Source organism: Rutilus rutilus, assembly GCF_951802725.1.
Source record: "Rutilus rutilus genome assembly, chromosome: 25".
Lineage (NCBI taxonomy): Eukaryota > Metazoa > Chordata > Actinopteri > Cypriniformes > Leuciscidae > Rutilus > Rutilus rutilus.
In genome coordinates this window covers 21,748,798-21,773,107 of record NC_140229.1, presented here as the reverse complement: position 1 = coordinate 21,773,107, position 24,310 = coordinate 21,748,798, and the positions used below count along the sequence as shown (strand labels likewise).

Sequence of the window (24,310 nt, the reverse complement as noted above, 5' to 3'; positions counted from 1 at the left end):
ATGCGTTGTAGGTTTGGGCCTCCTACCTACCTAATTCACACCATCCCACATGTAATACAAGTCAATTGCCACCTGCTGACAAAGGTACTGAAACTAAAGGCCAGGAAATTATCTTCAGGGAAATATTTTTTATTTCTTCTTCCGAAGAAACCCAAAACAGACTGGTGTGTACGCGTGCAAGTCGCTCGGAAGCGCCCACACACTTGTGCTAACAGCGGATTCCTGCCTTAGTAAGCATACCCCCTTTTCAAAGATTAATTGCCCTCTCTTTCTATAATTGATGCTATGTTTATGTGGAAGAGAGGAGCCACTAAATAATGCATCCGCAGCCAGTAGCTCAGCTGCTATGCAAACTCAGGCAGAGGCAAACTGACCCACTGCTCAAACAAGCTAGTAAGATGAGAAGAGAATGGAAAAGGGTCTAAGAAGAAACTTGTACACCATACAGGGGTTATGGTGAATCCGGCGGACTAGAAGAAGCTAAAAATAGCTCAGTCCGAGATCAGAGCATAGTCAGGCCAGTCTGACCGGACCTAAAGCGTGTCTCTGAGGAAGATCAGAATGGGTTCAGAAGTTTAGTAGTTTAGTCTCAGATTAGAGAAATCAACTATTGGGGTGAGAAAATGGATGGAAAGCAGATCTGGACTGATGGACTTAATGCCAAAAAGTCACAAACTAATGTCTGATAAATGATGTAGGTGCCCGTAACTACCTGAAGGGGGACAAAACAAATTAGAAGGTCAAAAAAAAAAAAAAAAATCTACTTTAAAATGCATATGCCAAGGAATGTAATTTCAAATGGTTTGATATAATTTTCACACAAAAAAAGAAAAGAAAAAGAAAGTGGTACAACTATCAAGAAATGATTTCCCCCCCCCCAAATTTTTTTTTTTTTTAATATATATTTTAAGGTAAAGTGTTTTTTATTATTATTATTATTATTGTTTTTTACGGATGTCATCAATTATTAATTTATAAATATCAAGTAATATAATTTTTTGTTCAGGCGCTGCGTCATATCATTACGCCTGCTGGACCCATGGTACGGCAGCAAAGTTTCTTGATTATTACGCAGGAATGAGAGTATAGTTCCTAGCCATATCAGCCTAGAAAATCGCAACTTTACATGTTCCGTCGGTCTTAGTACACGATGTAACTACAGAAGAGTCAAGTTTTAAATAGGAAAAATATAGAAACGCTTTGGTCATTTTTTTGAGAGAGATGCTAATGGTCCTGTCTGATTCAATTATCTATGCTAAGCTATGCTAAAAGCGGTACCGCCAGACCCGGAGATCGGCTGAATGGATTCGAAAACGGTAAAACTCAACTGTTTAACTCTGGGGGAGTTGTAAAATGAGCCTATTTCCCAAAAAAGTGGAGTATCCCTTTAAGAGGTACAAATTTCTTCCTTCCAAGAGGAGTTAAAGAAAAGAAAGAATGCAAATAATAGCAGGAAAAGGTGAATAATAAACAAAGACTTAATGGACGAATTAATTTTTTCAGAAGGTATCTGAACTCTCGTTCTCAGCCTCCGTCTAGCTACTCCAGGAGGAGTTGTTCAGGGTTTGCTGGGAAGACACAGTACCTGAGGAGCCATATTTATGTTCTGCCGGCATTGGGGAAAGTCATCCTGGACCCTGAAAAGTGCTAAGAAAATCATGGTGACATAAGACATCTGAGAACCTTTCGCGTGAGTGCGGAGCACAACTTGTGTTGGGTTTTGACTGTGATGGTGAGATTGTGTGTGTGTGTGTGTGTGTGTGTGTGGTGAAGGAAGGTTGCTTCCGCAGGAAGTACTGTACTTTTTTTCCTGACCATTGTTTACGGTCGTTTATTCTGATCGGCAACAATGAGCGAAAATGGCATTTTGTTTTTCTTGGGGGGAGGCTGATTATAAAAAGTGTAGTGAGCTTGATGAAAGCGAGTAAGAGACTGAGGCTGGGTGAGCTGGTGGGTTGACTGCAATCCACTCCCTCACAGACGGAGGCAGGGAGGGTCCACATCCTTTTCCTTTCAACATCTCACCCACTGGGCACATGTCTGGGAGAGTCAGCGATCACCGGGGGCTGTTAGAATACATTAGGGACTAAAGAAAGATTTAATGAGATTGTACAATTGTACACTGTATTATGTAAACAGTCTTTGTGGAAACTAAGTTAGGACACAGTGTTACACTGAACACATTTTCCGTCTGATGATGTTTGATACACGTATGTATTTACTTTGAAATTACTTAAAAGTTTTTTTTTTTTTTTTTGATTTATTTTTGCCTTTTCTATGATAGGACAGGAAGCAGACAGGAAGCGAAGTGGGAGAGAGAGAAAAGTCGGGAAAGGTCCACGAGCCGGGACTCGAACTCGGGTCGCCCGAAGCACAACCGCGCTATATGTCGGCGCTGCCCACGAGGCTATCGCCGCAGACTTAAGAGTGCTTTTAATCTGAGTAACCATCAATTTAACCAAACAGCCATTGTAGCCACACAGATTTAAAATGTTTAATGCAAGAAGTAAAACACTAAGAATCTTGTTAAAATAATTAAGTAATGTCTTCCACACTTTTCAGTAAATAAACACAAAGACAGAAAATGGATATTTTTTTCATTTAAATGCACCAATTAAATAATGCACAGAAATACACTAGCAGTCAATTTTAAATTAGGATATTTTTTATATTTTAAATAAATAAAGTCGTCTCTTGTCCTCACCAAGTCTGCATTTATTTGTTCAAAAATACAATAAAAACAGTAATATTTCAATTAATTAATTTATTGGAATTTATTCCTAAAGCAAAGCTGAATTTATCATCATCATTACGTGTCACATGATCCTACAGAAATCATTTTAATCTGCTACTCAATTATTATCAATTATTGGTGCTCAAATATTAATCATGCTTATTATTATTATTATTATTATTAATGTTGAAAACAGTTGTTTTAAAACCATGATACTTTTTTTTGTTCAAGATTCTTTGATGAAAAGAAAGCTTATTGAACAACATTTATTTGTATAAGGGTTTCCACAAAAATATTAAGCAGCACAACTGTTTTCAACAGTGATAATTCTAAATGTTTCTTGAACACCAAATCATCATCATCATCATCAAAAAAAAAAAAAAAAAAAAATTCTAAACAGCCTTCTCCAACACTTTCAATAAGATGGATCAAAGTGTGCTTTTTTAAGCAACGGATGACCCACAGCATGTTTAAAACAAGATGGAACAAAACATTTTTTTGTAAAAGAACTGGATCTCCTAATCCAACACGTCCTTGACCAAAGCAGTTGGAAAAGCATAAAGACGTGTTCAATCTTAAGATGTAGATAATATCCAACAACTCCGAGTATTAAGTAGGATAACATTTTTGAAAGTTAGTCAGACTCATATGTAAGTACCAGAGTTTCTGTGATAGATATGCTAAAATCTAAGATTTAATACATCCGATTTTGTTTCTCACAACTTGACTGTGATTAAGACCAACCCCACAATGGGAGGATTAAGTGTAGAGTTGACAGTGGAGAACAGAATCTTTGGACAGTTCTGAGAAATCAAGTTTTTAAAGCATTTGGACCTTTGCAGAGCAACCACTTGAAATTTGGACAAATCATTTTGCAATAGTTAGCAATTTATCCTTTTTCCATTTTCTTTCTGCCCTTCTACACTCCCTTCTTAGAGCACGTACTTCTCTGCTAAACCAGGGTTGTTTCCTGGATTTTAGTTTCTAAATGAATCCGTAGAATGAATGAGCAGCAAACATGTCTTTACACTCATGGTATATGACAAATAAGGATGGGGAAACTAGTCTAATGACATGGTCTTTATGAAACAAAGGCTAAATAATAACATCATAAAATTGTAAATTAAACCGCTTAATTCTTATAATTAACAGAAAAAATTATTGCAAATATATTGTAGATATATCACACAGCCCAGGTCCTAACCAGGACATTTTGCTGGTCGCTTGGTATCTCTTTCTGTGGTGTTGTATTGGGAAGTCCGTCCACTGTGAAATCTCACTGCTTCAAAATTCAGCTCCACATAATTGTATATTAAACATTAACTAGGCTGTGCTCGTTGTGCCGAGCGGCAGGTTAGACAGACAAATGACTTATCGCTGGAAACTTGTCACTCCTAGTTAGGAAACGTGCAAGACAAATATTACTGCAGAGTAAAAAGCTTTTTGATTTGTGTTTTAAACCTGTTTAAATTGATGCTTTGCAATTGGGATGGTCTTATAGCTTGACGAAACCTTGTCTAGACATGCAAAGAAAACCTAGATAATTGTTAAATTTGGTGAACACAGCAATTTTATGCAACATCAAATAAGGTCATGAGAAACTTACAGCACTTATAAAAACAAAGACAATCCTGTTTTTCCAATGTCACAGAAAACCAAATGTTTAAGTTGGCAAGGCTTAAAAGCGTCAGCAAATGTTTTCCAATGCATTACACCGACGTGTACTTTTGACGTTAAATCGTGGATGTGTGCACGTGACGAACAAGTGCTAATGCAAGCATGTACCAACAGTTTATTAATGTACTGTCAGAAATGCATACTAGCACATACATTTACATTAAAAAGTAATTCATCGATCATACACACACACACACACTACTCACTCAACCATACATTTCTCCTTACAATGACAAGCGTTCAAATAAGATAGGATAAGATCACATTTATTTCCTCAGTGCAGATATACCAGAATATAAATATATTATTGACAATTATTTTCTAAAACAAGACATCATTACAAAATTTGTGGTACACTACACCAGTACCTCAGCTACAGCCCTACACACACACCAGACAATTTGTTGAAATGCTGAAGAAAATACAGAGAAGCAGATTTCAGCAACTTCAGTTCAAAATGCTGTTAAATCACAAAAAACTTTGCAGTGCTTTCATATCCTCTTAGGCAAAGTGTTCACTCATGATAAGAAACTAAATACAATTTGGAATGATTTAAGGTGAAAGGCGAAAAACTATTCTCTCCAGTTAATCAAATAAAAAAAAAAATCAGACCCGCTAAGGAGGGCAAGATCATGAGCAATTCATTAAGGAGTCTGGCTCAGCAATTTAACGGATTGTTAAAACATACATGAATAAACTCAAAGATGCCTAGCACAATCAAGATGAGGTAAAGGAGGGTAGTTTTTGTGTGTGTGTGTGTGTGTGTGTGTGTGGGCGATGAAGTGTGTTCCTCAGGGAGAGAACACACACACTGTTCCAGCTCAGCCCTCCATTTTCTGCGATGGCAGGGGCCGGTTGGGTCCTGCGTCCTAATATGGCACAGCGGAGAGCAAGTCATATTGGGAGATTTTCTCCCTTGAGAGCACTAGCCCTTGACTTTGATTTCAAGAACAGAGCAGTTTTCCCACAGGAAAGGAAAAAAGAATACTTTGGCATCATAAGGAGAACAAAAAACAAACAAACAAACAAAAAAAGCTCTCTGGCATCAAAATGTCCCAAAAGTTCAAATCATTTCTCCAACTTTTACCCATGACAGAAGTACCATCATCTACAAAGCAAAACATGCAATGCTCACACCTGATTGGGCAGCATTAGAGCCTCAAAAATCCATTCAATTTCATATCCATGTAGTACATAAAACCAATGTACAATCCCACTTACAATATCCTTCAGACACTAAGAGGTATGTAGAAACAACCTTAGAAGACAATATCTACAGCATCTGAAAATGAACAGATACGCATGCTTCAAGATCTGGATTTTCTCAGTAATTTATGCAGAAAAACCAACTACAATTTTGATTTCATTTATATAGAAAGAATTGGCTGGCGACCAATGAGAAAGACATCAGAATCAGTCAAATGAGAGCAAAAATGTATGGTTTCTGAAAACTCAACCAATCCAAATGGTTTATAAACAAGCAAATGTTTTGCTTCTCGAGCATGGCCGTTTCATTTAATTTGATTCCTTTAGTTGAATACATGGACTGTTTCTTAAGACAAGAGAGAGGATGCAGTCCTGGGTGAGTCCAGAGGTCCAGGGTCATTAAAAAGTCCTAAAAGCAATCAAGACGAATGCTAAAAACAAGTCCCTGGAATAGACACGAACCTTTATTCTGTTTAAAGCGCATACACATCCATGCACGTGTGCGCACACACACGGTCATGTGCGATCAATAAAGCAATGGATGGGTAAAATGGCTAAACTGCTCTGGTTCAAAAACAGCACACAGCCAGAGGAAACAAGATCAAGATCTACATTTGAACAAACAAGCTAGAAAAAAATTAAAAGCCCTTTTTCTTTTATGTGTGATATGTTTTCTATCACTCTCTAGTGAGTAGAAGTATTGCACAGCAACCTGCCATGACATGGCAGTTCAGACTTTACATGTCACCTATCAAAAGCTTGATTAAACACTTAAAGAGACACTTTTTTTGAAGTCGTAAGACAATTCTTCACGTCACAGTATTACAGTTATGAAAACTTCAACCTTTAGGCAATTCAGTCATTAACTGAAGTGACGTGGCATAACAACTAGATCCATTTCTTAATCCAATTTATAACAGTCAAGCTACTGGTTTTGGTGATCAAATTTGAGCATTTTTTCCCCATGGTTCCATACAAAATGTGTTGGGAATATGCCACAGTATATAACCCTCTCCTCCAAAGGAAAAAATGTTTTCTCTTAAAACAATTTAAGAGAAGGTAAAGTTCATAAATACTATTAGATTAAATACAAAGAGGAATGCAGACTGTATTTGATATAATAAACGCCTTACATACTACAAATAATCAATCCATTCAACGAGTATTTTCAATCTTATTACATTTTGTGGTTCCTGTATGTATGTATGTATGTATGTATGTGTGTATATATAAAAAACAATTCCATCAGAGAACATCAATAAATATTGTTACTTTGGTCAGCTATAAGGACAAAGCTATTCGCTTAAGAAAGTATTTTAAACAGTACCATCCAAATGAGTGAATTTATAATCATAGTCACAGCATGAAAAAAAAATTACAAAGGGCATGATTTTCAATGCCCTCTATTTTCTTGGCACCTCCACATATGAATTATGTACAGAATCTGTGTATTACGCTTCTCAAGAGTGTCATAAAGATAAATAGTACAGCGCTGAAAGATGCAGTTTAATGTTTTTATGCTTTTTGTGTGTGTGTGTGTGTGTGTGTGTGTCTGTGCACATGCAGGACTCTCCAGAAGCATTTGCCAACTGAAACTTTAAACTTTGACCTCTGCATCCAGATATCACTGTTTTAGTAGATTTTCTTCTGACCATTTTATCCAAGTGTCCTAATACACCTTGAGTTGAACACAACAAGCTTTTTTGGTTCTTGTCCACGTCAGCAACCTTCACCACTGCGGCGTTGTTCATCTTAAGGGCCCAAATGTAGAATTAAGCAACTAACATCTATTACGGCCATGTGATTCTGTGTTGTGCTTAACTGCATTATGCAATATTTTAAGTGCGATTGTGCGTTTGGACACATTGTAACCCGTGGAAGCAAACCAAGCATGGCAAGAGAGGATTGAAACTGCAGGGCAGAGGGAAAGAAAGTCCAAGTGTCATTCTGTCCAGGAGACATTCAAATCAAACTGAAATCCAATTATGAATCAGACAAAATACTCCAAGTAGTTAAATAGACCTTTCAGAATGATTTGCGGGATGGTTAGCCTGTAGAATTGGAGTTGATGCTGGGGTGGTAGAATGTTTGTTTCAGCAAGGAAGTTCATCTCCAGTGCGATCAAGGGTTAGAAAGGAATCAGGTACAATGTGCCATCCGTTTGCTGTTGTATTACTGCGTTTTTAAAGGATGATGTCCTCTGACTGGAGGCGTGGTTATGTAATCCCTTCATGGCTTTAAATAAGCAGAATATAGGAAGACCGTGTAATCGTGGCATTTCTTAGGGGCAAGAGTAGAATTCTGCTCTTTGGGAAAAGGGCTTTAGAAAAATTCCAATTGTGATTGCTGAAGGTCAAGACTTGTCACTGATTCATAGACAAGAAACACTGCAGATCTAGCAAACACATTCCTCCACTGAGAGCAGGGTAGTGATCAGATCATCCTCGGAAAATACGAGGCAAGAATTGAATATTACTAGTAAAAATATAACTTAGATTATGAGTCCGAAACCAGGTCAGCCCTTGGGAATGCTCTTAATCTTTGCAGAGTCTCTGTCAGATCATTTTAACATTTAGTCAATAATTCTTCAGATTTTACATCAGTCTAGCGGATCCTTCTTTTCTTCTTACATTTACACAGACGTGAGCAAGTTAACTGGAGAAACAGAGACTATTGGTTACTCGCTGTGCTGACAACACGAGCAGAACTAAAAGTCCACAGAGGCAGGTAAATTCACCACAAAGTCTAAAAGATCAGCTAGCTGAAAGACATGAGCTTGTCTTCTTTTAATAAGACATTTGCTGAGCGCAACTCCATCTTTGCATTATTGTCATAAATAAAAATTGTTTTTGCATACAGACAATATTTAATGCAATCTAAAAGACTTAGTCTGTCTCACAGAATTAGATTTATCTCCTTTCCTCATTGCTTAATTTATCGTTGGAGCAAAAACTGCTGAGAATGGTATATCTCAAAACACCAATGAGAATAGCCCACTCTCACATAGTTGTCCACTTCATCTCTAATGACCAAGGTCAAAGGTACATTTCTTCCTACTGGGTAATCCTGCAGCTATACATAAAGGCAGACGGATCGTTGTCATCTAGCCTCATTCAGAACACCGGGACCGAACTAGGATAGTGCACAGATGCCGAAACCAATCTTCAGGATCCACTTAATTGTCAAGGCCCTTGCCATCAACATAAAGCTCACTATCTTGCCAAACGATGGCGTTACACATGGCACACAGGGCGCGGAGGCACTGGTGGATCTCCTAGGGGCTTCTTGGTGTCGGTGCGTTGCAGACAAAGCAGGCAGAGGCGCTTGAGGCCTTTGCGGAAGCCGCTGTTAGACAGGCTGTAAATGAGACAGTTGCAAAAACTATTGCTAATGGCCAGCCATGTGGTCAGGAATGAGGCAATGGCATGGTGGTATATCCCTGCGCTCTCCAGTAAAAAGTAAATGATGTAGGGAAGCCAAAGCAGGTAGAACACACTGGTGATACGGAAGAGTACGGTGGCGTAGCGTTTGTCCGTGCAAGCTTGCTCACCTGGCTCAGGATCCTGTGGGCCAAAGCGAGCTCTCCGCTGACTGATCTGCCGAGTGTGTTGCCGACAGATCCGAAAGATATGGGCATAAGTGAAACAAACTGTAAAAGCAGCTGGTGCATAGAGGGCCGCAACAATAAAGGCAGTAAAAAGGGGCTGGGTGTCCCAGGAGGAGCATGATTTAAATACATCACCGTGGTATCCCGGCTTGCCCCAACCAAAAAAAGAGGGCAAAAAGATGAGCGCTGAGTACAGCCAAATAAGGGTAATGCAAGTGCGAAGACGGCAGGGTGTGACCAGAGCTGTGTAGGAAAGAGGTCGGGTGATGGCAACATAACGGTCAACACTAACGCATGCCAGAGAGGCCATGGAGACACTTTTCAACACGCAGACCATGTAGCTGAAGACCATGCAGGTGAGTTTCTCGTTCAAACCCAGATGTTGCAGGAGAGACAAAGAGGGGATAAGACAGCTGACCCCAACCAGGAAGTCTGCGTATGCCATAGTCTGTATAAAGGAGCTAGTGGTATGGTGGCTGAGTAGCGGGGCACAGTGGAAAACAAATATAACCACCAGGTTCCCAGAGATGATGAGCACTGTCAAGAAGAAAATAACAGCTACTTCCAGCAGGCAGGTGTTAAAGATCTGAGAGTAGCCAATGTCCAGCAGACAGAAGGGTTCTGTGCTATTGTTCAACTCAGTGGTGTTCATCTTGTTCAGGGTGCGCTCGGGCACACAATTAGGGTGCTAGTTCCTTGGGGGCCTAGCTTAGCAAAGGCTGCCCACAGTACGGCTGCCCCTGATAGACATGGGGGAGGTGTCCGTGCCAGGTGCCTTCCATATCAGCAGCAACATCATGAGTCGCTAGTCCTCTGCGTCCACACCAATCCTTTCACCAACACACACACAGTGACGGTATCCTGGGGAGAGTCACTTACTGAGTAAAACAAACTGAATCATACAGCTTCTATTGTGGGGGCAGGTGGTCAGTCTAGCTTAAATTCTGGATGAAACCACAGCAGCAGTACAGGACAAATAAACCCTCTTCTTTTATCAGTCCCCCACCTTTCCGGGGAGAAGCACAGCTGTGCCGGAGCAGGGCAGGCAGCTGCCGGCACAGGACCTGCACAAGGAAAAAAGCAGAGGAAGCGGAGTCCTTGCCACTCTAATCACAGAAGTCCCAGTCGCTCTCAAACAGTCTTTAGTCCGGAGGATCACGCACAGCGAAAGAGCACTGAAGATTCCTCACAAGAACGTAGTCAAATTGTCTATTCCTACAAATCCCAAAAAGGAGTGATGTATTTGCAGAAACTTCAGTTGTCAGTCGTCAATCGAATGAAGAGTGGGGAATCTCTTCAGCACGTGCCGGGCTCCCAGCTCCCTCACATCAATGAGGAGGAAGTACGTGTGATCCAGGATGAAGAAACAGCAAGTGGTGATTGGCATTTCAAACGGAGAAGGGGCTCTCCAGAGAGGAGCCAGCGTCTGGAATGTAAATGAAGGATAGAGTGGTGTGATGCAGAGAGCAGTCTCTCTCTCTCTCTCTTTTCTGTGGCACTGATGCATTCCGCTCTTTCCTTCCCTCCCTCCCTCCCTCCCTCCCTCCCTCCGCTGCAGCAGGAGCACTCAAACTCCTCCCACCCTTGGCTCTAGCCACTGAGCAGATGTCGAAGCATGAGCTTCTCCTTCACCCCACTTGTACCCACCACTCAATTTCTTACAAATAATATTTAAAAAATGCTTTCCCTTCAGATTTTTTAGACTCCCTAAACACACTTTCTACTGTAAAACTCATATTACTTGCTCAGTCCTACCTTTTCCTTCTATTCCAATCACAATGCAACACGCCTCCCACACACTCTCTCTTTCTCCCGTCTATGCGGACTCATGCAAAACAACAGCAGAAGGTCAGAATATATACATTTACAAAGACAAATACATTTCTTATTAGAACAACAAACTTTTCATGTCATCTTACATGAAATTATACCCGTTTTATGCAGTGTTGTGGCTCCTATTTACGTAACATTTCAGTGTTCTTCGATACACATTAGGAAGCATTAAGTCAGTTGCATCCTACATGCTAATTTAACCCTAAATTGGGTTCAAACTAAAGATGGTGACATAAGAGATTGGCATGTAGCCAACATCAACGCATGTGAGCAGTCGAAATACTAAGGTTATCGTGATATGCTTTGTGCCAGTCTGGTTTTAGTAAAAGTCGCCACACAGATTCACTGAACTCTAGGTGTTTCCCTAACACAAATGGACCTTTTTCCATTTATATCATATTTATCAGTTTCTGTTCCCTGTCACCATGGTAATATTAAAACCATGGCACCCTGTCAGTCTCCTTTCACTCTGTCACTGCCAAAACCAGTGAACACACACAGTTCCCACTTTCACGCATCCCCTCAGTCAGGCACACGAGGGGCTAAAAATAGGCCCAACTTGAAAGGTGGGGAGCAGACAACACTGGGCTCATCCATTAGGAAGAGAACAATGAGGAGGAAAGGAAGAGATAAAGAGGAATGCATGAGGCATATTTAATTTGACAAAAATGAAGCTGTAAAAGTCAGACTTACAGTTTCTTTAATGACATGTCGATCATTGTGGTGGACCACTGAAACGGTTTCCCCACAAATTCTCTGCCGACCGCCTACTCTAAACAATATGGGTTATGATGCGATTAAGGTGTGACCTAGGACCATATGGTCCACAATTGTTACTTTTTTTATTTTTTATTTCTGGTCCTAATTTGAAATAATTCAATCATGTAGATAAAAAAAAAAAATTCTAGTTCAAAATACTTCTTCACTTACACATTCAAACACGATACATCACTGCAGAGGTAAAACGGGTTACAAACAATTTTGTTTTAACGTTAAGACAGAACAAGTATCCGCTATACTCCTATCCCTCACATCCTTGTTTTCGTACGTGTCAAATGAAACAGGTCACCTGATCTGACTAGGGTCATCTGCTATAGGAGAAGAGATAAGAGAAAGGCTGTGCCCATAGTGATGGAAAAGTGTTAGCCAAGTCCAGCCTGACTCAGCTGCTCGGTGAAAACACAGCGAACACAAACAGCACATACTCATTGCTTCACAGAGTGAGACAGCAGGTTTGGTTCATATCAGTAGTCCGCTAAACTCTCAGCCCCATAGACCTGGAGTTCACTGTAGCAGAGACCTGCCATATAGACCACCCACAGTCTTCCTCCATAAACCCTTCACAATCCCCTGGGTCTAGGCCGTTCAGAGTGACATCAACCCCACAGAGCAGAGACACTCTTTTTGTACAGACATGTATGCTAGCATTTGCTATATTAAAGGTCTCCTATTGAACGCAGTGAAGCTCAAGATTATCTGTTCCCTATTTTGTTAAGTCACGCCTGGCGCTGAGATGGATTTTTATTGTGGCGTGTTTAGAATTCCGGTACTTGAAGTGCGAAGAGGTGCAGGCTGCCGCAGACTAACAGACCAGGCTTTGTGTTAGCCGTTTGTTTTTATTCACCGCATGGGGTGGTGTGTGAGGAGTGTCTAGAGAAATCGGTGTGTATGTCTGACCTCTGTGTCTGTGTTTATGGACAAGGGAACATCTGGTAATAGTATGAGCCGAAGAAATGCAGCCCATCAAACATGTTCGGGTGCGCAGAAGGGTTCAGAGTGAGAGAAGGCCACAAAATAAGATGCTTGTTACCATGTCGATTGCAGACGATCTAATAAAATATACTTATCCCATTAACAAAAATAGAAGCCATATGAATGGGGACAGACTGAAATAGGCTCCATGCCAACTTCTGATTGGATTTGTGACATCACCACTGAAAGCATCACGTAGCACTAGTTTAGAGCATATTTGGATCTATTTAAAGCAAAGTCTTAGCTGGACCAGTCTTACACTGGTCTTCTAGCTGGAGAACATTAGATTGTTAGTTGTTCAGGATGAAAATCAAACATAACCATGACGTTTGCTCACAATTCAGGAGTTTTTGTTCAAATTTCTAACCTAACCCTAAAGTATTAAATGGATAGTAAAGTATTAAAGTTCTGTCATCGATTCCTCAACGTCATGTCATTCCAATCCAAGTTAAGGATTGTAGTTGATCTGTGCGGGGCAGCCGGCGCCCGGTACGGAACGCATGTGATTCGCGGATTAACTGCAAAGTTTAACCATCACAGAGTCAAAGTTTATCATTTGCATGTGTTTTTAAGTCCTGTCAGTTTAAACATCAAGCGCAAGAAGACTGGAACTCGCGAATTCAGGCCTCTTTCTCTTCTTTTGGACAAAGGCCGGCAAAATGCCCGTCTCGGCGAGTAATCTTGTAAACACAGACGGTTATGTGTTGTAAACAATTGAGAAAGAAAACAGATGCGTATCATTATATTGGATCCGTGCATTTCTTTAGAAATAGAAAATGATTTTTGTAGCTTTAATAAAGATAAATTGTATTAATTAATTATAATTAGGGGTGACCCCGAATAGTCGAAGATTCGATAGGAGGAGCCTGATTCGGCTACCGATCTCACGGTCGAGTCTTCGCAGAGGTGTTATGAAACGAGGATCATGCCACTTTGGCTATATGAAGGGCGCTCAATGTCTGATTTCACATAGAACTAGCTTTTATGTCAATACGTTAATATTCAGCCTATTATGATAATGCTGTATATAAAAATGTGCAAAGAAAGAAGCTTTTAATAAATATTTTTTAACGTGCGTGAATAAATCCAAACACCCCGTGACAGATTTAAGTTTCACTTTCAATCCGTGACCGACAGAGGAGCGTCTTCGCGGCAAGGATTTAAATCTTTAACAATGTCTGGGATAAGAAAATCTAAAGTGTGGATGTACACCATCAGAAAGGATATTCTCCAAGGCTGGATTTAGCATCAGGAAAACCATGATCGCACTTCTGCCGGCCAACGTTAACACGTTTCACGCATAGACTGGGTTTCACGTTAGAATGTATTTTATCCGCGCGCACAATTTGAAAACACTCCAACGGGGACAGACAGAGTGAAAGACTGGATTTGTTCTCTCGGTCAGATAGGGTACAAGTGATTTCAAAACTTTTCAGCCGGTATTAATTTGATTTTTGGATGCTGTGAACATTTTTAGCTAAAAAGACTGCCACTCCAGTTTAGCATTTATTGTTGTTTCTGCAGTTAAAAAGACAAGGTTGAAAATTCTGGCTACTATCGTTATTTTAATAATTTCTTTATTTTAATTTAATTTATTAATCTGTCAGGGTTATCTAATCTAACTATTTGTGGCTTAATTGTGTTTTGAATATATGTTCCTCTGCACTTTAGGCATTTTGCACATATTTGCTCATCTTGTAACTTGATTCTGATTTATTTCGGTTTGTATTTTTATTTATTAGAAAGATATTCTGTTCTAATTTAATTTAGTAAATTAATTGTTTATTTTTTCGGTGCATCAATGTTGTGCTGTAGGCTGATTTAATTTTAGCCGATTTAATTTGATCTGCATGTGAAATGCAAATCCTGTCTGCAGTGTGGCCTTTCTGGAGTTATTCATGCTATTTCTTAGTTTTATTGATCCACAATGTTTTTATACATTTTCTTCTACATCTTTGTGTGATTTTCTGTACATCGCGGCTTTGAAACGTTAAAGCCCCGCCCCCATATACATGATTCGACTATTAGTCGACTATAGGCAAGATATGACGATTCTGATTCGACTATGAAAATCCATAGTCGGGGACAGCCCTAATTATATTTAATTTATACAGTGAAGTCTATATGCAGTGTTATTTCACATTTGATTATTCAGTGTCTGTACCTGAATACAGATTTAGCCTACCTGAAAAACAAAGCTTATTTCACTTGTATCTTTGCTCTGTTTTATATACACATACAGACATTTTTCCAAATGTCTAATTTAACCATTTCACACCCAACCAGCTGTCATTTTCATAAACCTCACATTGTAACAGCACTGGTACTGTACCCGTCATGGCGGCCATGACTCCCATGGCAACAAGTGTAAATAAAAGAAAAGTTGTTGGGGTTAGAAAGAGTGGCAGTACTTGAGTAATACATGGAAAAGGTGAAGGCACTCGGTAAAAACTAAATCAAACCTGTCATCGCTCAAGCCCTGGTGTTAAGACATGTCATGTATTTATGACCCAGCCCTGGTGAGAATCAACACTCATCTTACTCCAGCCATTTGGCCCTGATATTTCAGAGGGAGGCCTGTCTCTCAAAACACTGGAAATACTATATTTCTCACTAAAATGTTTATTGGAAGCAGAGACAGACTGTTTCATCAATGTCACTTTGTTGCTTAACTTGCTGTAAGGCGTTGAACTATAGAGCAGCCTGCCAGTTCCGTGATAACAACTCAAAATAGAAATGTGGGCCTGTTCAATGCCTCCATTGAATTAAACACAATGGCAAAACTCTGAGAGCATGGCTATTCTTTGTATAACGCTTTTAAGAAATGATTCACCATGGTTCCCAGGCATCAACCACAAACGCACACATACAAAGCAAAGCATAAGGAAGATGGGAAGCATTTGTTGTTTAAAAAAAAAAAAACACACATCATAATTTGACTGGTTCAACATCTGTCATTATTGAAAAAATATTAGCGTCAGCTGTAGCTTCTGAATTGGCTATAAGGTTAAAAAAACTATCATTAATTACTAATTATGCAATGTGAGAGGAACGTGTGGGTTGCGGTTTAGCTTTCACTCAAACCCTATGAGGGATCGCTTTAGTCCTCTTCTATCAGAGTGCAGGGCCCTAGGAGGCCAGACGGTGGAAAGTGCAGGTCTGTGATAACTAGCTGAGTGGAAACAAGACCTCAATATAAAGGCTGTCTGTGAGTCAGCTTAGCGAAGGCTGCAGCCGGTCCGTCTTTTATAATCTCCTCTAACAATAGAGCACGTGTGTGAAAGGAAATGTAACAATACTAAAAATATTACAGTGCATGTAAAATAGTGTAACTACAATAGTAATACACAATAAATAATATAATTTAAATTTAAAAAACACTACTTTATTATTTATTTAATATCATTATATTATATATAATATGTTTATACATGTAACAGTTAACTTTTTTTTTCAAATTTCATGCACAAAAAATTAAATCTGTAACTGATATTATTCTGCTTGTCCCAAAGTTTGCAATATGTTTGGGTTTCTGAAGGTGAGATTAAAGAGTTTAGCTTTTTTTCTCTCTCTTTTTTGTCAAATAAAAGATGGATAAAGGCCCGTTAACACCAACTATAAAGATAACGATAAAGATATAGTTCTAAAAATCATTCTCAATATTAAAGAATAGCAGAGTTCACACCACAGCTATAACGATAACAATATAGAGAAACGATATCGTTGGGATCACTTTCGTAACAATTTTTTTCCCAGTTGCTGAACGATTAGAATAAACAGAATAAATAAAGTAGAATAAACGAACCGCTATTGTTCGTTGGTGTGGATGAAAATATAGTTATCGCTCGCTATATTTATCGTTCTTGGTGTGAACGGCCCTTAAGGTTTTAGTATGATATTTTAGGATAGGCTACACTACCCCTCAATGGCACAATGAATATCAAATGCTGATTATTTCTAAGAAGTCGGTGAAGTCTTCTAAGTAAAGTACTCTTCACTTAATTAGTGCCACATTGTTGGATTTGACCATTTAGAGAAAACTCAGAACCATTCCTTTTACAAGCGATTTTCCCTAACCCATGAACAAAGAAATCCTTGAGAATTCACAGTACTCATTCAACTCCATGTGTCGCAAGAACTGGCAAAACCTGCTCTTGTCATGACCAATTCTTTCTAAACACAAATGATAACTCTGGATCACTACATAAACATGTGCAGGTCTTCGGCATTGGCAGAGTTGGGCTCAGGACATTTTCATGGATATTATCCATGTTTTCATGTAATGAAACTCTGTGTACAAGACATACAAAACCTAAGCCATAATAGTGACGAATGGCGGAAAAAGGAACGAGTTGAAGTTGTGCACGAGTTTCTTTCTATAGAAGGCCTTTAGTGATACAAATGTGGGTTTGTTTAGCTCAGTATGGCTTGAGAAACATACATATACGTGCAGGAGCTGCTCAGCATGGCTGTTGTCCTAACAATCTCTCACACACTCAGTGTGTACATCAAGTTTATTTGGACTTTCGGGTGGGTGGGAGAGGGGAACATCTTGAAGCCACCTGGGACCTCAGCGCTGCGGGATGTTTTCTTTACATAATGACAGCTGACACGGCATTGCCCAGTGAAATCGCTGTGAGAGTATGTAGCTTAACTCAAAAAAACTGAAGCCTCTGCGCCCAACTCTAGCAGGGCTTGAATTTCGGCACAGGATTGCAGATATTGTGCATGATTTTACTCTTTTCCCATAAGCTCTGTGCTTATAATGCGAGGAATTCCCACAAGCATTCATTCACTATAGCAATGTGGGTTTAATGAGTAAATGAATCCACACAGATCAACAGCTCAAGTCAATTAGGTGAAATCTTGCTCTCAGAGTGTAATATCACAAACATGCTATAATGTGTTTTCTCTCACTCTCCCTCTCTTAATACGACACACAAAAATGGCTTCGCATCACCACATTGCTTCTGGAGCTGCACGCTTTCGTTCACGTTCAGAATCAGTGATGCGATTTACAGGAAAGACAGCAGCAGTTGCTATGAAGACATATTTAAAACAGCCTTCATCCCTTACCGGTTATACTTTGTATAAGGGATGATCTACCAGTGCAAAATTTTATATTGGGTCAAAAAGAGAAACGTTATGAACAAACTCACTTGATAACAATCAAGCGTCTAGCGAGAACAGTAGAATAAAGTAGAGAGACGCCTAAAAGAGCTGAAAGCCAGAGTTCTTTAGAAGATGTTAGTTATTTTGGTATCAGTGAAGATTGTAATCAATGAACGCTTAATTCATTAAAACGACTGAACATCTGTTTGGCTTGTAGTTTGAGGTTTGATGAACGACACAAAATTAAACCTGACTGCACTATTTTCGAGTTTCGTTTTTTTGTTCAAATAAATCAATTCAATTTAAGTTTCTCACACCATTTTATGTAGGGTTAGCTATAATTTTAAATGTGCAAACATTTAGGTGAGACACTCGTGATAAAAAAAGAAAAAAAAGAAAGTAAAATACCCTAAAACTTAAATCAATTGTAAATGCTACAAGTTAGCAATCATGTCATTCACTGTATCAAAGTTTGAAAGTCAAATATCTTCTAAAGACATTTAACAAAGATATTAAATTATTATTGAAATTTAAAAAATTACTTTAAATGAGCACTTGACAGCAGCAAACGTAATGTGAAAGTCAAATACGCAATGAAATATCCAATATCAGCGGACACCATTACATTTAAATAAATAAGTTCCATCCATCCATCCATCTTCTACCGCTTTATCCGGAGCCGGGTCGCGGGGGCAGCAGTCTAAGCAGGGATGCCCAGACTTCCCTCTCCCTAGACACTTCCTCCAGCTCTTCCGGGGGGACACCGAGGCGTTCCCAGGCCAGCCGGGAGACATAGTCTCTCCAGCGTGTCCTAGGTCTTCCCCGGGGTCTCCTCCCGGTGGGACATGCCCGGAACACCTTCCCGGGAAGGCGTCCAGGAGGCATCCGGAAAAGATGCCCGAGCCACCTCAACTGACCCCTCTCGATGTGGAGGAGCAGCGGCTCTACTCTGAGCTCCTCCCGAGTGACCGAGCTTCTCACCCTATCTCTAAGGGATCGCCCAGCCACCCTGCGGAGAAAGCTCATTTCGGCCGCTTGTATCCGGGATCTTGTCCTTTCGGTCATGACCCACAGCTCATGACCATAGGTGAGAGTAGGAACGTAGATTGACTGGTAAATCGAGAGCTTTGCCTTGCGGCTCAGCTCCTTCTTCACCACGACAGACCGGTACAGGGACCGCATTACTGCAGAAGCTGCACCGATCCGCCTGTCAATCTCCCGTTCCATCCTTCCCTCACTCGTGAACAAGACCCCAAGATACTTAAACTCCTCCACTTGAGGCAGGAGCTCTCCACCAACCTGAAGCGGGCAAACCACCCTTTTCCGACTGAGGACCATGGCCTCGGATTTGGAGGTGCTGATTTTCATCCCAGCCGCTTCACACTCGGCTGCAAACCGTCCCAGTGCATGCTGGAGGTCCTGGCTTGATGAGGCCAACACGACAACATCATCCGCAAAGAGCAGAGATGAAATCGTGTGGTCCCCAAACCTGACCCCCTCCGGCCCCTGGCTGCGCCTAGAAATTCTGTCCATAAAAATTATGAACAGAACCGGCGACAAAGGGCAGCCCTGCCGGAGTCCAACACGCACCGGGAACAAGTCTGACTTACTGCTGGCAATACGAACCAAGCTCCTGCTCCGGTCGTACAGGGACCGAATAGCCCTTAGCAAAGGGCCCCGGACCCCATACTCCCGGAGCACCCTCCACAGGCCGCCGCGAGGGACACAGTCGAATGCCTTCTCCAAATCCACAAAGCACATGTGGATTGGTTGGGCAAACTCCCATGAGCCCTCCAGCACCCTGTAGAGGGTATAGAGCTGGTCCAGTGTTCCACGACCGGGACGAAAACCACACTGTTCCTCCTGAATCCGAGGTTCTACTATCGGCCCGATTCTCCTCTCCAGTACCCTGGCATAGACTTTCAATTTCAATTTGCGACTTAATAAATAAGTTAAATAAACAAATATCAGCCAATATGGTACCAATATATTGGGCATCCCAAATGTTTCTACAATATTTGCTTGCACACATATATCATATATTATATATCTGTGAAACTACACATGATTTTCATTTCATTTTAGTTATATTTATTAATAATTTGTCACTACATTGATTTCTAGGAAAGAATAGTTTTCTAGAGACTTCTTCTGATGGTAAATTTTCCACATAACCTTTTCCATTTCACCATTTGTATTGCTTTGTTTTGAATGGCTCTGAAAGTCGCCTCGCTTATTTCACTTCCAATCACCATCTCTCACCAAAAAAAAGCACGATTTACGGTCGCTTCTGTCGTTGCAAATCACTGCCAGCGTGAACGTCCTTTGACTTGTGTCCAGTGGGTGAAATTCAAGCCTTTTCTAGTCACATAAAATAAAGGAAGCCATAATGAACATTGTGAAGTGCAGTGAAGAGCAAGGCCTTAACAAGGGACAACCAGCTATCACATTAGAGACAAAAATCACATTAAGGCACAAACGGGACAGGCTACAGGCTCACAGATTTCTGAGAATAGTGCTCTTCAATGTTGTTTGGGAAAAGGACGAAACTTTAGCACGGTAAAAGCTCCTGTTTTCATGAAAATAACCAAACCACTGTAAGGCACCTCGGGGACATGGTGAAATGATTGACAAGATACAGTACATTGACATGCATGCCTCGGGTTAAAACAAGGGGTCTTGTAGCACGGCTATACACGCACATACTGAGTTCACATGCAGAACGGCTTAACAGGAAGATATAGTGAATAAATGATGCTTCTGCTGCTTTATTTATGTTTTCTAAAGTAAAGCATGTACAGAATCAAAACACTTCGAATGAAAAACACCAAGGTTCAAAACTTTTGCACTTATTTTGGATGCGAAGTCGCATTACATTAACATGTCCAGGCTCTGAATTATGGATGTCAATTTACACAAATTCCCATGATCGATCATCATTTAAATTAGCCATCGATTAATCAATTAATCATTAACCTTAATAATCCAAGAGTACGTTTACATGACAACAATATATTCTTAAAACAGACAAGTTTTTCCTTTGAGTTTTCCGCGTACAGGCGACACCATTGTTAAAATGATCCCCATTAACACGGATCCGCGAAAACGACTAAAGCCGCTGTATTCTGCTTCCAGGCCAGTAGATGGCGATGAAACACTATAGACTGAACATGTAACACGCATTTGCAAGACGTCGTCGTCTTCAGAGATTGATGTTTTTGTTATTTACACGAAGACTTGCACTTTGAAACCCGTTTTCAAAAGTTTACGTTTTCAGGCACTGTTGTCATGTAAACAAACGGCCAAAACGCATACAATTTTTACGTTTTTTGTTGAAAACGGTGTCCTGTAAACAGCCCCTAAGATTCATCTACAGCAGTGACATAGTCACCAGTATGACCAGATGTGCAAATGGCACTCAAAACGCCAGCTTCCTCACTTTTAATATTTAATATTTATATTTTTACCACAATAAAATTAAGCGAGTGTGCCTAGTTACATTTGGGATAATTTTACTTTAAACAGCGATAATTGCATACATTGCTAAAACAAGATTATCGTTGGCTTTATAGTTTCATATCCTGTCACGGAGACCGCTGAATGCGCCGTGTTTTATTTTAAAACACAATTGCAATGTTTGCTAGTAACATTATCACCATTTAAAGCAGGGTTCGAAATGACTTAGGACTCTTGGGGGGGTCCCCTAAAATTTAATTATTAAATTATTACAAATTCCGAAGACTACCTTGCTACACTATATACTGTAGGCAAAATTATATGGAGCAATGTTGAAGTGTTGAAGGTGGGATAATGGTCTTGGGATGTTTTTCATGGTTTGGGCTAGGCCCAGTATTGTAGTGGTGTCTGGAGAAGTGGCTATAATCTAACAGGTAACCCTCTAACTCTGAATAAAACATTTTAAAAGATAATTGCGACTTTTTATCTCACAATTGCGAGTTTACATCTCGCAATTCTGACTTTATAACATGCAATTGTGACTTTATTTCATGCAAATCTGACTTTATATCTCGCAATTCTGAGATATAAAGTCAGAGTTGCGTGAAATAAAGTCGCAATTGCGTCATATAAAGTCAGAATTCTGACAAAATTTATTTAGCCAAGAGCAGTGAGTGATTTTCTCTTTGTCTTTTGTTCATGATCACGATATATACATTTGCGATATTTCGATAATTTCTATATATTGTGCAGCCCTAGTAACAGTACTACAATAACCAATGTAAACAACTGTTTGTCTGGCATTCTCCCTCTGTCTGACGTAAGATGTCTGCGTGAACAGGCATGCAAACACACGGTGACTGATAGGGAACACATGCTATCATTTCATTCAGACAGAATGCAATGATTGAACGAACATTTTATGGCCTTCCACAGATGATAATATAAAAGTCTTGCTTTGAAATATTGGGAGAAAACATTCATGTATGAGACAAGAAATGGGCTCTGTCCTGCTTGTGTCCCAACGCCCTTTCAAAGCGCAGAGCCCAATATAGTATGAAATAATAATTTTTTTGGGGAAATATAATTAAACTTGACATGCTTACTAAATTTCGATTGCTTTCCGTGTTCAAAGACTTTGTATTGTTTAAATTTTAATGAACTTTTAAAGTAAAATGATTGAATTGTTATCAAAAAATAATCGATCTTCGATTAATCGTTAGCATCCCTACTCTGAATAGACAAAGAGGTTTAAGAAAGAAAACAACCCTGCTTTCTCATCCACATTATTCAGCCATTAACAATCCAATGCTACTGCTAATCATATCAAATGCATCAGCCATTACTTGGCTATCGAGCGGCTCTCAGGATCTCTGGGCCGTCTCCATTCATTAATGCAGAGTACCTCATGATAGAGTGTCATGTGTCCTCTCTTCCTTGTACAGTGGAAACGTAATTATAGCCTTTTTCCAAGAAACTGTTTTGCGGTCCAAAACAAATTCTTTAAATCTGGAAAGATGGCACTTCATATCGGAATGGAAATGTGTTGGTCAAATTAAGTAAAGCATGTACTACTTTAATGCTAAAAACTGTGAACAGCATAGTCCAAAAATACTTGACAAGCCTGTTAGACACATGATGCATTGAGCTGTGGAGCTCATTAGGATGACTAGAATTTGAGTCTGGCTTGCAACATGTACTGATCCCATCCTGTGGCCTCTGCCGTGCAAACTTTCTTCACAAGTGTCCAAATATAAAGGAGATGTTTAGATTAAAGAGGGGGTCACATTATCAAAATCAAATGAAGCACAGCTCACATGCAGTCATGTTCAAACCAAGCAGCTTTCTGTTCATAAACGTAGCAAATTCATTTGACCAACTTGAACCCTTTGCGAAATCTGTGGAAATCTTTCGCCCTCACACGAAATTCCTGATCAAATGACTGGATTTCACAACAGTAAATGTGAATGCACATTTAGATCCATATTCAGATTCAGCTTTAATTCTGAGACATTGATACATGTAATACGCCTATTATGAATACACGAAGACATATACATTCTTTAACTTGTAACCTCATCTACAAATACTGGAGATGCTCTTGCCATTTATTACAATGAACTTTAGTCATTTCTGACGGTGTTTTAACCATCCCAGTTATTCTCAAACAAAAATCAAAAGTCCAACAGCTTAGGAAAAGTAATACCACATCTCTCCTCAACAAATAGCTTAAGGCATAGGCCTACTCAAGGTTAGAGGTTGAAAAATCATTTGGATGTATTATTCATTGAATTATTCATCCAACCAAACAAAGTACTAATAATGGAGAAGATGCATTAGAGTCACACCTTTGCTTTGCCTCATTTGATGCCTCTGGTGCAGTGAAAATGAGGATGGGAGCTGTATGCCTACCTTAGTGATAAGTGTACGGTACTCCTCCACCAGATGGTCATTGTTATGACATCCAGCCAGTAGCTGCCACACTTCCCCTCTCAAGGCCTCCGGGACACCACTGCGGACCAGCGCCGGCAGCTGTTTGGGTCGCACGGCCAAGTTCAGATGCCTGATCAAACATTACAAAACCAACAGGGACTCATGGTTACAAATTAATTACAACACGTACGTTTTAAGACAGTCCGTTTTGTGTCTGCACTGTGAAACACTGAGGGTATTTTTTGTACGTGTTGTGAACTTGTAACTTCGTATTAACCCACAATGGGCCTCATTTATGAAAGGAACTTGGCATTTATCAATATGGATGTGAGCGGTGGCCACAATCAAATCTCACATCAGGTCTCAGCTCGTGCACGCGAGTTTTTTAGTTCGCGTGAACTCGCGTGCAGCATTGTAATGCATTGTAATGTCGAGTCCGACAACCGAAGCTCAATAATTGATTATTAACCATTAAACAACTAAATTAGTATTTATAATGT

General features: G+C 39.9%; 2 protein-coding genes across 3 annotated transcripts in view; both read right to left on the bottom strand.

The window, feature by feature from the left end:
* rabgap1 (RAB GTPase activating protein 1) overlaps window positions 1-24,310 on the bottom strand; it is a 106,472-nt gene that overhangs the window by 35,473 nt on the left and 46,689 nt on the right. For both annotated transcript variants that reach the window (XM_084400521.1, XM_084400522.1), the window contains one exon: window positions 23,790-23,940. In XM_084400521.1, the coding sequence (XP_084256647.1) occupies window positions 23,790-23,940 (151 nt within the window). The remainder of the gene's footprint in view (window positions 1-23,789; window positions 23,941-24,310) is intronic.
* Window positions 8,777-9,962, bottom strand: LOC311285087 (putative G-protein coupled receptor 21). Its single transcript, XM_084400535.1, has one exon. It carries the CDS (start codon window positions 9,874-9,876, stop codon window positions 8,851-8,853), a length of 1,026 nt encoding a protein of 341 aa, XP_084256661.1. The 5' UTR covers window positions 9,877-9,962; the 3' UTR covers window positions 8,777-8,850.